The sequence below is a fragment of the Numida meleagris genome, chromosome 11 (genome assembly GCF_002078875.1).
Source record: "Numida meleagris isolate 19003 breed g44 Domestic line chromosome 11, NumMel1.0, whole genome shotgun sequence".
Taxonomy (NCBI): domain Eukaryota; kingdom Metazoa; phylum Chordata; class Aves; order Galliformes; family Numididae; genus Numida; species Numida meleagris.
The window spans coordinates 14,047,917-14,061,429 of record NC_034419.1 but is presented as its reverse complement, the minus strand read 5'-3'; the positions used below and the strand labels follow the sequence as shown (position 1 = coordinate 14,061,429).

Sequence of the window (13,513 nt, the reverse complement as noted above, 5' to 3'; positions counted from 1 at the left end):
CTCTGCTCTGCACTTTCCTGAGACAAATGCAATTGCAGTCCCATGCCTAAATCTCTTCGCAACAAAAAAAATCAGGAGAAATTCACCCTACAAAAGGAGAATAGCTACAGCAAAACCAAGCCTGGAAGGCTCAAGCACTTGAAATGTAAGGCTTGGGTCTACATTCCTCAGCTGGTGTTGTGCCTTTGGGATTCATGCTTGCCCTTGCTCACAGCCCCGCTGCCTCCTTGCACAGTTCCATCAGCTCTGCCACCCTGTCCCACCCACAGCCTCTGTGGTCTCACTGTGTCTCTCTGCAAGAAGAGACACCTGGCCTCATATCTGCTCAGTTTTAGACCCTTCTAGATTGCATCTGCCATCTTGTGTATTTCTCCCCATTCCATGAATGGACTCCTAACATCTGTATCTGAATTGAATGGCAGTTGACAGCAGTTCTTAGGGGTTGGTTTCACAGTTATTTTAATGTAAGGGTAGTAATTGGTGTATTTTTGTGAATTACATTTCAAATTCCAGGTCACTTAAACAACTTAGGATCATGGATGAATTTACTTCCCTTCAGAGGAACATTTAATAATAGCATCCTGTTATTTTGAAATATAACACAAATTTTTCATTACCGCTAGCTTTCTAAGACTTTAATAAACAGAAAAGCCCAAGTTCTCTGGACCAACAGCATTGCTTTAGTTCATAAGCTGCAGGACAGGATAGATAGCTTTCATTGATTACGATCTCTGCTTGAGCTGGCAGAGGAAGAAGTGTTATGATGATGAGAACTTGTCTTATTGTTGTGATTAGCTGTAACTGAAGCCTAATTACTGTGCGTGATGCTTAAATGTGTAAGCTGCTGACACTTAGAGATAAGGAGATGAAAAGAAATCAACTCATTCCAAATAGCTATTATGTTTTCTTCATTATTATTGGTATTTCTGTGTGCTCTCCTGAGTGGTACTTTAGAATACATGGATTAACTCATGGTTTTGGCTGCAAAAGCTGCCATCAGACTTGAGTTGTGGTTAAATGTGTTTTAAGCACCAAAGGACTGAGTAAAATAAAGGTTAGTGAAAGGTGCTTGACAAAGAACGCAGCTAATGGTATGTGCATCTGCTGAGTGAATGCATTATTAGCTATAACTTCAGTTACTGTAGGCAGGATCCCAATGTGAATGAGGAGTGGGAAGGTTCAGGAGCCCTCTTCCCATTGCAGTCAGGCATGAGAAGTTGCCCAGGTGCTTCATAACTTGCACTTACACAGCAAACAGAGGTTTTGCTGTTGTCTTGCTGAAGAAGTCTCCCTCAACTGGGAGCTGAGCTGCTCTTTCCAGCCTCGGGGCATCCCATTGGAGGCATCCTGTTAGAGGCACCCATGCCTTGCTGGGAGCTCAGCACCCTGGAGAGTTCTGCTGGAACCACTGCGCCGAGTTCCGAAAATGGCTGGGGATCCTCCAGGCTGTCAGATGCTTGTGTATGCTCATGTACCATGCTGTTAATAATTAGAGCTGATTGGATATTCAGTACAAATTACACTGGCTATGGAGTTAGCCCCTTCTGTAGGCTTACGAGTGGCTCACAAAGCACTGTTAAAGCATATTTTTAAATATATGTTTTTTTCATAAACACTGTCAGATTTAATTTGAGCAAATGATGTCGAGTCTGAGTGCTTAAAAACTCTTCCTGGGCTGTTCGCTATCAGTTGCTAATGGTGCATGTCTGGATTTCTGAGTCACAGGGTAAATATTTTCTCTTTATAATTTGTAGGAAGATAATTTTAAGTGCCAGCCCCTCCTCATGGTGTGTTTGCCCCCTCACCCAGGCCTGCGTGCTGTGCCTTCACAATGAGCTGCTTAGCAAAGGAGAGGTCTGACTGCATCCAGCAAACGCAAGGGGAAGAATATTTCTGTTCCCTCAGTCTGTGTCAGCTGGAAGCTGCCTTGGAGCTTTCCTTTGTAGTTTTTCCTCCTGAGCTGGGTGCTTTGCCACACCTGTCTGTCCCTGTGTGCTTCTGAAGGAAGAGCTGTGGTGGTTTTTTTTCGTGTTGGCTCAGGCTGAGTCTGCCTCCTGTGGAGGACAAAGAAAAGTTCAGCTCCCATGGCTGCATTTCCTGCATTCTGCAAAACAAAACCCACGCATGCCTAGCCATGCTCCATTTCAAATTCATATTTACTCTTTATGTGCGTTCATATATATTTGTGGGGGTCCTCTAAGGCAGCATGCAGTTTTTGTAGGAAATAATTCTTCGCTAGTAGTGGTAGCAGCCAACGATGGCTAGTTTGAGAAGGGACTGGTGATTTTGGTGTAGGCAAATCAGAACCACTTGGAAGACAGCTGTTTTGCTCCTGAGAAACAGCTCTTCATGAGCTCTTTGTAAGCTTGGCCTTTCTTGTTGGTGGAGGAACTGAAAATGAGCAAACTCAAAGATACGTGTCTGTGATTGGAGGAATGATGATAACGTTTGTGCCAAAGAAATAAAAATGCACATAAGCAACATCCACGGAGCCCCTTCATTCACTTTGTTGCATCCATTGTGAAGGGATGTAACCATTTACAGCAGTCCTGAAATAAATTCACACGTGTTCCCATGTGTCACACTCACATGGATCCGTGGCTTAGCAGTTAACGTCCTTGTAAAACACATCTACTTTTTGAAAAAAGCAGAAACAAACAACAAGTAGCAGCATCTCTCTGGAGAAATGCTGAAGAGGACAGGAGGAGAGCAGGGCATTTAGCTTTTCGCTGAAAAAATAAACTACTTTTGTATTTTTCCTTTTGCACTCTCTCTCCCCCATTCCTCCTCTTTTTGCATAAAACAGTTCTGCAGTATGTGGAGCATAAGAATCATTTCTCTAGCAGAGGCTGCAACCTGCTTTAGGAGCCTCCATCCCCATTAGAGACTTTCCAGAAGAAGTAATTTCCTTCTCTCTATAAATTATGCATCAGTGTACATTTAGGATTCTGAAATGACGAGCAGAAGATGAAAGCGTTGCGGAGCATCGCTGCTCCCATGGAGCTGAATCCATGACATTGTGTACAGGCTCGAGCACACCTTGTTAAGACAAACCTGCACGTGTTTCTGTCCTGGTACTCAGGCTATGTGAGCACAGAGCAGATCCAGTGGAGCCCACAGTCCTGGCTTCTGCAACAAAAGCACACACGCATATGTATGAAAGTAAATAAAAGAATCTTTCTTAGCACCGGTGAGGTTTTAAAGTGCCCTTGCATCACGTGCCTTTGGCATGTGGTTTCCTTCCAATGTAATAGGGGCAATAAAAGGGTTTTTAGTACCTTCTGGAGACTGGATGTTAAATATATCATGTAATTATGGACTAAAAAATCGAAAAATAATCGTGTTACATGTAGCCTATGGAGATAGATGAGGAATGTAATCAAATGTACCTGTGTAATTTAAAGGAGAATCTTGTGCTGCTGCAGAAGGGGAAGCTGCACTGGTGCACCCCCACACGGGTCTGGACACAGCTAGGGAGAATATTTGAGTCCACCTTTGGTTTCCGAATAACAATTATTGAAAGGGTAATTGCATGTAGACAGATCTCTGTGTGAAAGGTACCTGCTGGGCAGAGAAGCAGAGCCTGCCGGTGGAGCCTGAGCTCCTGCAACTGCGGAAACCACTTCCAGCCCTGAGCTTCCCTGGGGATTTCAGAGCACGTCGAGCACTGCGGTGCTGCTTGGGGTGAAGTGAACCCGTGCCAAATCTCCACGTGGTTCCTGTGCCAACGCACCTGCATGCGTTCCGTACTTCTTCCAGCATCACTTCAGGGGACACCGAAGCATCCCAAGTGCTTTGCAGCGCTCATGTCATCCCTGGAGCAGATGCCAGGGGCCGTGCTGGCACAGTGCCGCTGTGTCTTTGTTCATCCCAGCTCTGCCTCAAGGTCTGGTTGTTCACTTCTACCCAGGCTGACCCAGCCGCTGAGCTTCCTCTTTGGAGGAAGCAGTGCCACGTGGTGCCTCTCCTTTTCTCTCCTTTGACAGAGTTTCCCTTTAGAGAGAGACTAGTTTTTGCTTTTAAATGCAACATCCACTCTAAAAGAACCTGCGTGTTAAAGCAGGCCATCGAGCCTTTCATCACTTTGCTGGGTGATAGCAGTCATGAATTTTTTATTTTCTGCGGGGCTCACTCCAGATCTGCCACAGCATTGTGTGGGTGCACACATGTAAAAAGGCTACTAATTGAAATTCAGCTGTAATGAGATGAAGTTTGGTATTCACCATGGCTGCCTTTTGTTTTAGCCCTTGTACGCTCAGTGCACCTAAACAATGGGACCATTGCTTCCGCTTTCAGAACTAACAAGAACAACTGAAAAGGCAAAAATATTTCCGTGTCCGCTCTAGAGATGAAATATGCCCCTCAAAAAAAAAGGGAATGCTGTGTTAGTTTATTTATTTATTTACATACTAGTGGGGAGGGACAGAGATTTTGATGGAATTGAAAATAAAACAGAAATCTCACTGCTTGAAACTGCTCCCTTCTGAAGATGCAAATGTGTTTCTATTGCCTAGGTAACTATTATGGAACGCCCAAGCCTCCCAGCCAACCCCTCAGTGGGAAAGTGACTTCCACCGATGCTCTGCAAAACCTGCAGTCTGGCTCCAAGCAGTCGACTCCAAAGCGAACCAAGTCTTACAATGATATGCAAAATGCTGGCATAGTGCACACAGAGAATGAGGAAGAGGATGATGCACCTGAAATGAGCAGTAGCTTCACAGGTAATCGGAAAATACCACAGTCTGATGGTTAGGACACACGGGAAGGATTTTTGGAGGGGTTAATTTGTCTCTTTGTGGGTTTTGCTTCCTGGGAGGCATTTTATTTTGCAGCGTTGCATTTTGAAGTCCTCCAGCAGAGGAAACTGCTAGATTTTTAATCAGGGTTCTTAAACTGTGAAGAATAATTGAGAATTTTATAAAAGATGTTCTGTGGTAACGTGCAGTTTCATCATTGAGAACACATTCATATTTCTTTCAGAAATTGTCTGTTGGGTACAGACAGATTCTGCTTTCACTTACTCCAGTGTAGATTTCAATTACTCCATTGAGCCAAATGACAAGTTTAAGTACAGAAAGATGAAATGATGTCTGGTAGAAATTAAAGGTAACATTTGTAAATCCCTTTATGCTCCAAGTTAATCATTCTGGCAAACGCAGAAATTTTTCTTAAAAAGAATCATGTAATTACTTCTGATGTCAAGGAACATGCCATCATTTTGAACTTCGCTTTGTGGACAGTCAGCTTGAAATATGTGTCTCCCACTGGAAATCAGAAACTTTCTAAGTTGAAATGATCTTGAATACTACATGAGATACACTCGTCTTCATTGTAAATTAGCCCAGAACCTCAATTCTGTCTGCAGCTTTGTCAGCTCATTGTCAGTTCAATCTCAGCCAAGCTCAGAAAGTTCAAGGAAGAGCTTGACCTGTGGTTGAGTTCCAGTCATTAAAATCAATATGAAATGGCTCAGGCAAGGCGCATCTGAAACTAATTATTGCTCCTTCTAAAATATATGACTGTCCTGTCCTCCTCCTTGCACTGGGAGATACTGCACACAGCTACAAGATCCTCTTCCCCATGTTCCCTTCCACCAGACTGAGGGCTGTGTGCTGTGGAAATGAGGCCTCGTGTCCTGCTCAGCACAGATCTTAATGCCGCTCTGGCTGTCCTCAAGCATTGGCTAAAAGATCACTGGAAACTTCTGGGATATGAAGTCACACATCTGTGTGGAGCTTGAGAGGGATCTAGGCCAAAATGGAGCGTTGGTCTTCTCGTGGCCAAGCTGTCAAGTGGTTTTGAGGGTTGTGCTCTGCTTGGATGTTACCCTTCACATTTTTCCAACCCAAATCACTGCTAGCTGGCCTCATCCTTCCCAGGGTGGGAATCCCTGTCTTGGCCTTCCAGATCCTTTATGAAGTTTTTTCACCTGAGGGTAATTTTTCATGGGTTGTGAGGTGGCAGCGAGCTCAACTCCTGTTGCAGGATCTGAGTTTAGGAGGAAGCTGGTGAGAGATGCTGTTTGCCTTCCTTTCCACTCATCTCAGCGCTTTGCCCCTGAACTGACTGTAGCATCGTTTGTTTTACTTGTTTTATTTCAACAAGATGAAATACTGGAAGATACAACTCATTTGTCACAACGTTCTCACACCCTGGCCCCTTGCCTCCATGAAATGGGCACAGAATCAAGAAAAGAGAGATATTTCTCCTATACCAAAGTGATTCCTTATGCTTGTTTCACGTGTAAGTGTGCTAGTCATACTAAAATGCTCCCGCTTCCTTAGCAGACCTCTCAGTGACTTGTGTTTTTCAGGCTGTGGCATGTTTACACTCACAGTCTTAAGCTGGCAATGATTCATTCATGCCTTTTTATCTTGTCAGCTTCTACCTAAAAATATCAAACAGCGGGAAGGCTAGAGAGCAGGCATCTGAGTGGTGCTGGAGTCTAGATCTTTTTCTTACATCTTCTTCCAGCTTATTATTTTCAGTATCTCATCTTTTTGCCAAGGAAGCACGCATGGTTGAAATAGTACAGGAGCTGCCATTAGTGGGCCCCCCAAAAAACAGGCCTGGGTGCTTTGAGCTGAGCTGTAATTAGGGATAGAGGGAATGACCAACACTACTTCATGTATATGGCTCAAAGTGGCACGAATATAAGCACGATCAGTGTTTCCATAAAGGGGAAAGGGACAAATACATCATAAAATACCCCTTAGTGACTTTGGCTGGTAGGATGTAGTGAAGATCTGTGTAATAGAGCTCTCTAGACAGCTTTAACAGGCACTTGTGAACAACATGTGAACACATGGTTCAGGGCTGACATTCATTTTAATTTTTAATTTTAAAAAAATGTACTGCTAGAGAAGTTCACCATTGGCTTGTTGACTTTGAGCTTCTGGCTGCCTTGCAAAACATCTCTCCTTTTGATCATTCTTCAACTAGGAAATGTTATTCTCCTAATCCTTAGTATGGAAAATGTGTTTAATCTACAGCAGAGTCTGGTGACCAAGACGAGCATCACACGCATATCGTCAGAGAGACAGCCCCACCGTCTGCGATTGATAGCCACACCAATCTTCCCACCACGGAACCATCTCAGAGCCTCCCTCAATACCTACCTCCTTCTGCCGAGGATAACCTAGGTCCTCTGCCGGAAAACTGGGAGATGGCCTACACCGAGAACGGAGAAGTCTATTTTATAGAGTAAAGCACATTCTCGTTGTTCTGATTCCATCTTTGTGGGCATAAGTAAACCCTCTGTGGACGCACTGTGTGTGTGTGTGTATGAAATATTTAGTGTCTGTGTTATGTTGCAGTGCTAAAAGTTCTTTACTGCTTGTGAAGGGCTTTTGCATTTCCTGATTGGATTAGCGTCCAGATGACTCCCAAGTTCAAAGGCGGGGGAATTCCTCCGCTTCTGCACAGAGCCAGGCTGTGGGCTTTGTGCGTTGTCAAAAGAGCCAAACCTGTTAACATGCTGCAGTGGTTTGCAGAAGGCATAGTTCTGTGCAAAGCAGGCACAGTAAATTCTGGAAAGCAAAAAGCACCTGGTGTTGTACAGGCTTTGCCTAAAAGCTCTGCGCTGTCAGCAGCTTTATGATGATATTGATTTTTTCTTCATGCCATAAATAATAGTCTCTAATTATACTTGTCTAGATTTATTGAGATAGGAGTAACTTATAAAACAGGACCTGTTGTGGAGCTGAGCTAGATTAAAATTCAATTAGCTTATGAAACCAGAGGCCTTAGCTGTGCAAGCAGAGGGAGGGGTGAGGAATTGATTTGTGCTTTGGGAGAAGCTAAGAAGAGGTTCGTTATTGCAGGTTTTCTCTTGGCTGCAGGGGCAGGGGGCACATTAGAGAAGAGCACCAGACTGCTGGAGAAACTGGGGGAATTTTGAGCATCCTAGCATGGAAGCACCTCAAATAATTTGTTAGACCTTTTGCAGGAGAACAATAGACATGGTGGAAAAATATAGTCTGCATCCACACCTTGCTGTCTGATGGGAAAATCTGGAAGCACACCAACTGCTGCCTTCCCTGCAGTGCAGATTTTGAGGGTACAGACGGATGGGGTGATTCTGTGCAAGAGCTTGCTGGTGTGGATGTGCTGCTGAATGGCCGCAGTTCTATTAATTCTAAGGACAATCTGAGCCTAGAAACCACGTAGTTTGATTTGTATCCAGCTAATGAGCTGCATGTATCCAGGCTGACTCAGATGCCTGTAACCATCATCTGCGGCACTTTGAGTTATCAAGTCAGAGTGCAAAGGGAGCAGTATGGGAACATCCGAGCTGTGTGCAGACCACCAGCACAGGTCTAGGGGGACTGGAGCTGTGTGCTGGAGGACTGACCCAATGGCCTGTAGCTGACGTGATTTGGCCCTCAAAATACATTGTTCTGGTGTGCTAATTGTGATTTTCATTACCCCAGGTATCCCAGTCCTTGTTATCCTGGATGTAGATCAGACCATGTTGCAGGTCTGACACAATCTCATCCCTCTGTGTCATCTGGAAGGTGTTCAGCTAAATTCTCTACGCCTCAACAAACCACACAGTTGTGAGCCTTGGGTTGTTGAATGCAAAGTTGGAGGAAATATGTAAATATTCAGTTGCTCTTCTCCCACAACCCTTTTTCTCAGCTAGGCTAAAGACTTTCCTATTTATAAGTTGGCAGAACCCATCTGCTTTATTGCTTTTAATTTGCCTGACTTCCTGAATTTCTGCCATTCAGTTTTCGAGCTGGAGATTAATTGCTCTGAAGCATACGAAAGATTTTAAAACAGGTTTTCTCATCCTGCCTTGGGCATGCAGGGCAGCAGGATGTGTAAAACTAGGACTTTTTATAGAATCATAGAATCATTATGGTTGGAAAAGACTGCTAAGATCATCAAGTCCAACCCCAACCCATGCCCACTGACCACATCCCTCAGTGCCACATCTCCATGATACTTGAACACCTCCAGGGACGGTGACCCCTGAGCATCCTGCTCCAGTGCCTCTCCACTCTTTCTGTGAAGTTTTTCTAAATATCCAACTATTTGGATCCTAGGAGCGGGGCAGTCACATGTCCTAGCAATAAATATGAGTTTGCTGGTCAGGTGTTAGTTCCTTGAGGATCACAGTTATGGCATTTCCTATGTCATGAGGCTGTTGTGAGGCTGAGGTTAAGCTTGTAAACCTCTCCGAGACCTTGAAGGAGAATAGTTTTACTGCGGTATTGAAGCTTCAAACTCTTGAGCAGTGTTGAAGGCTAAGCCAGACAAATAGCACCTCAGGGACCAGAGGGTTATCTTCGCAGGTCAGGTCTGTGATGACATCAGGCTGTGGCATTATATTACAAGCTTGTCTCCATATGCAAATGAAATGATAGGAGAAGGTAATTTTTAGAAAACAAATTGTAAAGCTGTTCACGCTGCCGCCTTCAATGCCAGGACTGGCACCGCCAGGCTGCCGGGGGATTTGTAGGAAGGAAGGGTTGAAAGCAAAGCTGTTCTGCTTCCATCAAAGGCTTCCACAGAACATCTCTGTTCGTGTCATTAGAAGTTGTCACTGGAAGTTTTGCTTTTGACTAATGTGAGGGCCAAATCCAAACAAACTTTAAAGGACTTCTGCAGTGAGAAAGGTCATTGCGTGTTTTAGGGGGGGAAGGGAAGTTTATGCATTTTCATCAGGAGGCAAATGGCTCCTGGAATTAAGAAACAAATCACCAAAGACAAAAGTCAGGAAATTCCTACTATAATATTGTAGCTTTCACATGCCTCCTGCCAGTCAGGAACGCTGATTTTTGTATTTTAGCTTTTTGGCTTTCACCTTTGTTTTCACAATGCCACGATTCCTGCAGTTTGTTGGGCTAGCTTGCAGAATAGCAAATTGCAGTGCTGCTGCTTCTGAGGCAGAAGTATGCCTTCAGGTCTGCTGAATAATACAGAGGATATGTATTTTTCTGTCGCTGATACTTCTGCTCTGCTTTATTAACAAAGGTCAAATTTCCATTTTTTGTTTCCAGCCATAATACAAAAACAACATCTTGGCTAGATCCACGGTGCCTGAACAAACAGCAGAAGCCTCTAGAAGAATGTGAAGATGATGGTAAGAGACTGAAAATAGTTGAATAATAATGTGTTTGGTCTGTTGGCTTTCTCTTTCCTTTTTGATAACCTGCGTTCAGAAACATGTAAAAATAATAATAACAAGGTTTATGAGTAAATGCATAGAGGTGATGCTCATTATGTTGTAAAATCACTGTCTCTGTGTGTAAACCATCAGGAAGGCTGACTGTTTAATGAAAATCAGTGAGAGGTGGTAGAAGGAAGAGGCTCTGGTTTTGCAGAGGCTTTTTGGTACTCAGCAGCACTGACTGGGCCCCAGTGCTCCATGGGTCGCTGTGTAGCAGGAATACAGCAGGGTCTCAGTGGGCTCCGTTGTGTTACCCTTCAAACACTGCTTTACATGATTTGAAAGGGTTGTGTTTGGGCAGAAATAACTCGATTGCTTCACTTTCAATGTTAAAGTCTGGCGGTGCACTTGCTGTTAGGATTGCTGAAAACAAATTATGTTGGAAATTGTAGATTTTTACCACTGATAATCTGCACCAATGTAATTTTGTATTCCTTGAGATGTTGGAAATGCAAGCCACTGTCCAATTTAGAGCAGCCAAAGGCAGGGCTACTAACGGAGGTTCTTTCCCTACGTTGGAAGAGAAGGGACTAGTAACAAAAATAACTTAAATGTTTGGGAAAACTTGCATGGAAATTTTGTTCTACGGACCAGAAAAGGTGTTGATATCCTGGTGAATAATTTTGGCTAACACAATGCTATCATGGTGGACAGATAATAAAAATGGAAGAGTATGCCTCATCCGTGTTGGTGCTGTCCTTGTAAAATTAATTTTCATAACATGGTTAACCTCCTACTGGTGTGAGTCAGCTCACTGCAAGTTATGATTTTCATAGAGTTGTTAAGGTTGGAAAGACCACTAAGATCCTCTAGTCCAACCACCATTTTATTCTGGAAAAGTATCACCTCAGTTTGACCTTTCTTACCGGTAGGTGCAAACCCCCGTTCCTATTTTTGCAACGTGCAGTTTTTCAGACCTCCCCTTCCTCTCACGTGTGAGGTTTGCAGGACGTGAGGAGCCGCCCGTGCAGCCAGGTCCCACCACTCCCACTGAGCGGAGCCGCCTGCTTCGCGTCCCAGCAGCTGTCAGGAGGGAGCCATGCTCATGAAGGCCTTGCTCTGGGCCTAAAAACGGATGTGTCTGTGGGTAATCGGAGCTGGAGCAAAATTAAATCATAGCATACGCAGGCAGAGCTCCCTCCTCCGTGCCATCAGGCACTGCTGGCAGTTTAAAGAGGAGGTTGCAAAGAGTCAGCACAAGGTTTATCCTGTCGGAGAGGAGTTTCCCCAAAGCACAACTTCTGCCCTGGCAGTTCTCCCGCCATGCCAAGAGCCCCGGTGACAACACATGGTACTTCTCCTTGCAGAGGGGAAAGCCTTCTAAACCTCTTGTCCTCTTCGCAATTACAAGACAAGCACTGGGATGATTTATTTAATTGGGATTGGAAACATACAGCTGCGTCATTTTTTTTAATTTAGTCCGTAATTTTAGAGTGGCAACATTTTTGTTTATCATGTCCTTAAAATTATTATAATTTTTATATATTTTTTATATAATAATTTCATCTTCCCATGTGCCCCTCCACTTCATTCGCCAAGCTGCTCATTAATGAACATTTTTAACATTCAGTAATTAGACAAGTTGCTTCGTAGGTGCAGCAGCGCACTGCAGTGTTTTGCCTGGCTGCTCTGATCTTGCTTCATGCATAAGAATAATTATATTTCAAAGCACTAAGAGAAGAGGAAAATATTTTTACTGCATCATGGAAGTCAGACGTTTTTGGCAGGGATCATGTTGGGGTCCCAGTGAAGTCATGGGACTCTAGCTCCACTTTTTTTTGTGTGTTGTGTGCGTGTACATGTGAGTTTCAGGCCCGATCCCATCCTGTTTGTGGATTTTGTGACTGTTGGATGTTCTTTCCGACCTGTTGGGTGTTATTTCTCTGCGAGGTGTGTCCCTGACAAGTTACTGGTAGTTTCGAGTTGTTTAGGCTATCAAAAGACATCGCTGTTCATATTTCATGTTAACGTTCCCAAACAAATGTTTTGGTAGAATCTATTGCAGATCATGGAAGTGTTTTCTAGGTATCCAAATTTTCAAAAGCAATACTGTAACGCTACACCTTCTATTTGCTACTATCATTCATTTATATGGCTTATGCTTTGCTGTATTAGGTCCACGATTGTTTTTACCATCTTTGTTCTGGTTTTGTCATCATCCTTCATTTTCTGACTGCATTATTATTATTTATAGGCTAAGCAATACTTTAATCATCTGTGTCACTGTTAACTTATGAATATGGAGCAGATAATGATAAATGGAGCAAGAGCGAATATTGATGGCTTTGTGTGTTTGAAAAACTATGTGATCTTTGTCCCAGGTGCCTCTAAACTGCAGAATTCCTGTCTATGCCTTACCAGTGCCTCTGGACTTTGGTGTGAGCCTGTGGCTCCAGCTAAATGAGTCATGAGTTGCTTCATGTCCATCTTAAATCATCTGAGTAGTTACAGTGAAGTCAATTAGACTTTTCATGCACACAAATTTAGGTCCATTCTTGAGAGCCTTGCTGCATTAGTTCTTATTTAGATGCAAGGTTTTTCTCTCAGATTTCTTCATTGGCATTCAGGTCTGGCCACCTGATAGATCCATATGTCTGCAGAATGGACTACAAAGGTCAGACCATGCAGATCTGAGGGAGAAGCATCTCTGCAGTGAGAAGTACACAAATGTGTTGCTTTGCCACATCAAACTGTGGCATGAAAGTAGTCAATTGATACAGGTATTCCATTTTTTTTCATTATGTACATTAAATCCATCAATATTCTGGTCACTAGATTGTGATCAATGGGAAGCTTGGGCTCAATCTATAGGAAATTAGTGCTGGTTCTGCTGTTTGCTGTAGGGAATTTCTTGCTTGGTGCTGGTTTCTGAATTTTTCTTTTAATTTTTTCTATCTCATTTACTGCTCTTCCCTTGGAGAAGAAGGGGTACACACGGAGGAACTGGACAGTGAACTAGGTAAATCATCCATCTCTCGTTTTGATGTTTGACTCAAGTACACTATGTTAAGCCTTTAATTGCTTTCTCCTTTTTGTCATTTTGCATCTTTCAATTTTGCTCATTTCAACAAGCCTAATTTAGCAACAAAACTTCCATAGCCCATAAAGGTATTGGTTTTCCTCTAGCCTTACACAGATTTTCTTACTGCTTCAGGGCTTGAAGAAAGCTGGAGGCCTTAATTGTGCAAGATTTGTTTGAAATTATTTCCCTCTGCAGAAGTTAGGGGTTTTCAGACTGGTATCACTGGCTTTGGGGTAAGGCTTAAGGATGCCAATGTTGAAATCAAGTGGCTAAAGGTCAAAAAGATTTCCCAGACAAGAGAATCCAAATGTGGT

At 43.4% G+C, this 13,513-nt stretch overlaps 1 protein-coding gene across 18 annotated transcripts in view; it reads left to right on the top strand.

The window, feature by feature from the left end:
• Positions 1-13,513, top strand: part of MAGI1 (membrane associated guanylate kinase, WW and PDZ domain containing 1) — a 301,269-nt gene that overhangs the window by 225,473 nt on the left and 62,283 nt on the right. For 7 of the 18 annotated variants that reach the window (XM_021409811.1, XM_021409804.1, XM_021409803.1 and 4 more), the window contains exons 4-7: positions 4,515-4,721; positions 6,993-7,203; positions 10,008-10,090; positions 13,098-13,136. In XM_021409811.1, coding sequence (XP_021265486.1) covers positions 4,515-4,721; positions 6,993-7,203; positions 10,008-10,090; positions 13,098-13,136 — 540 coding nt within the window. The remainder of the gene's footprint in view (positions 1-4,514; positions 4,722-6,992; positions 7,204-10,007; positions 10,091-13,097; positions 13,137-13,513) is intronic. The other 11 variants (XM_021409814.1, XM_021409809.1, XM_021409817.1 and 8 more) reach the window with 4 other exon arrangements.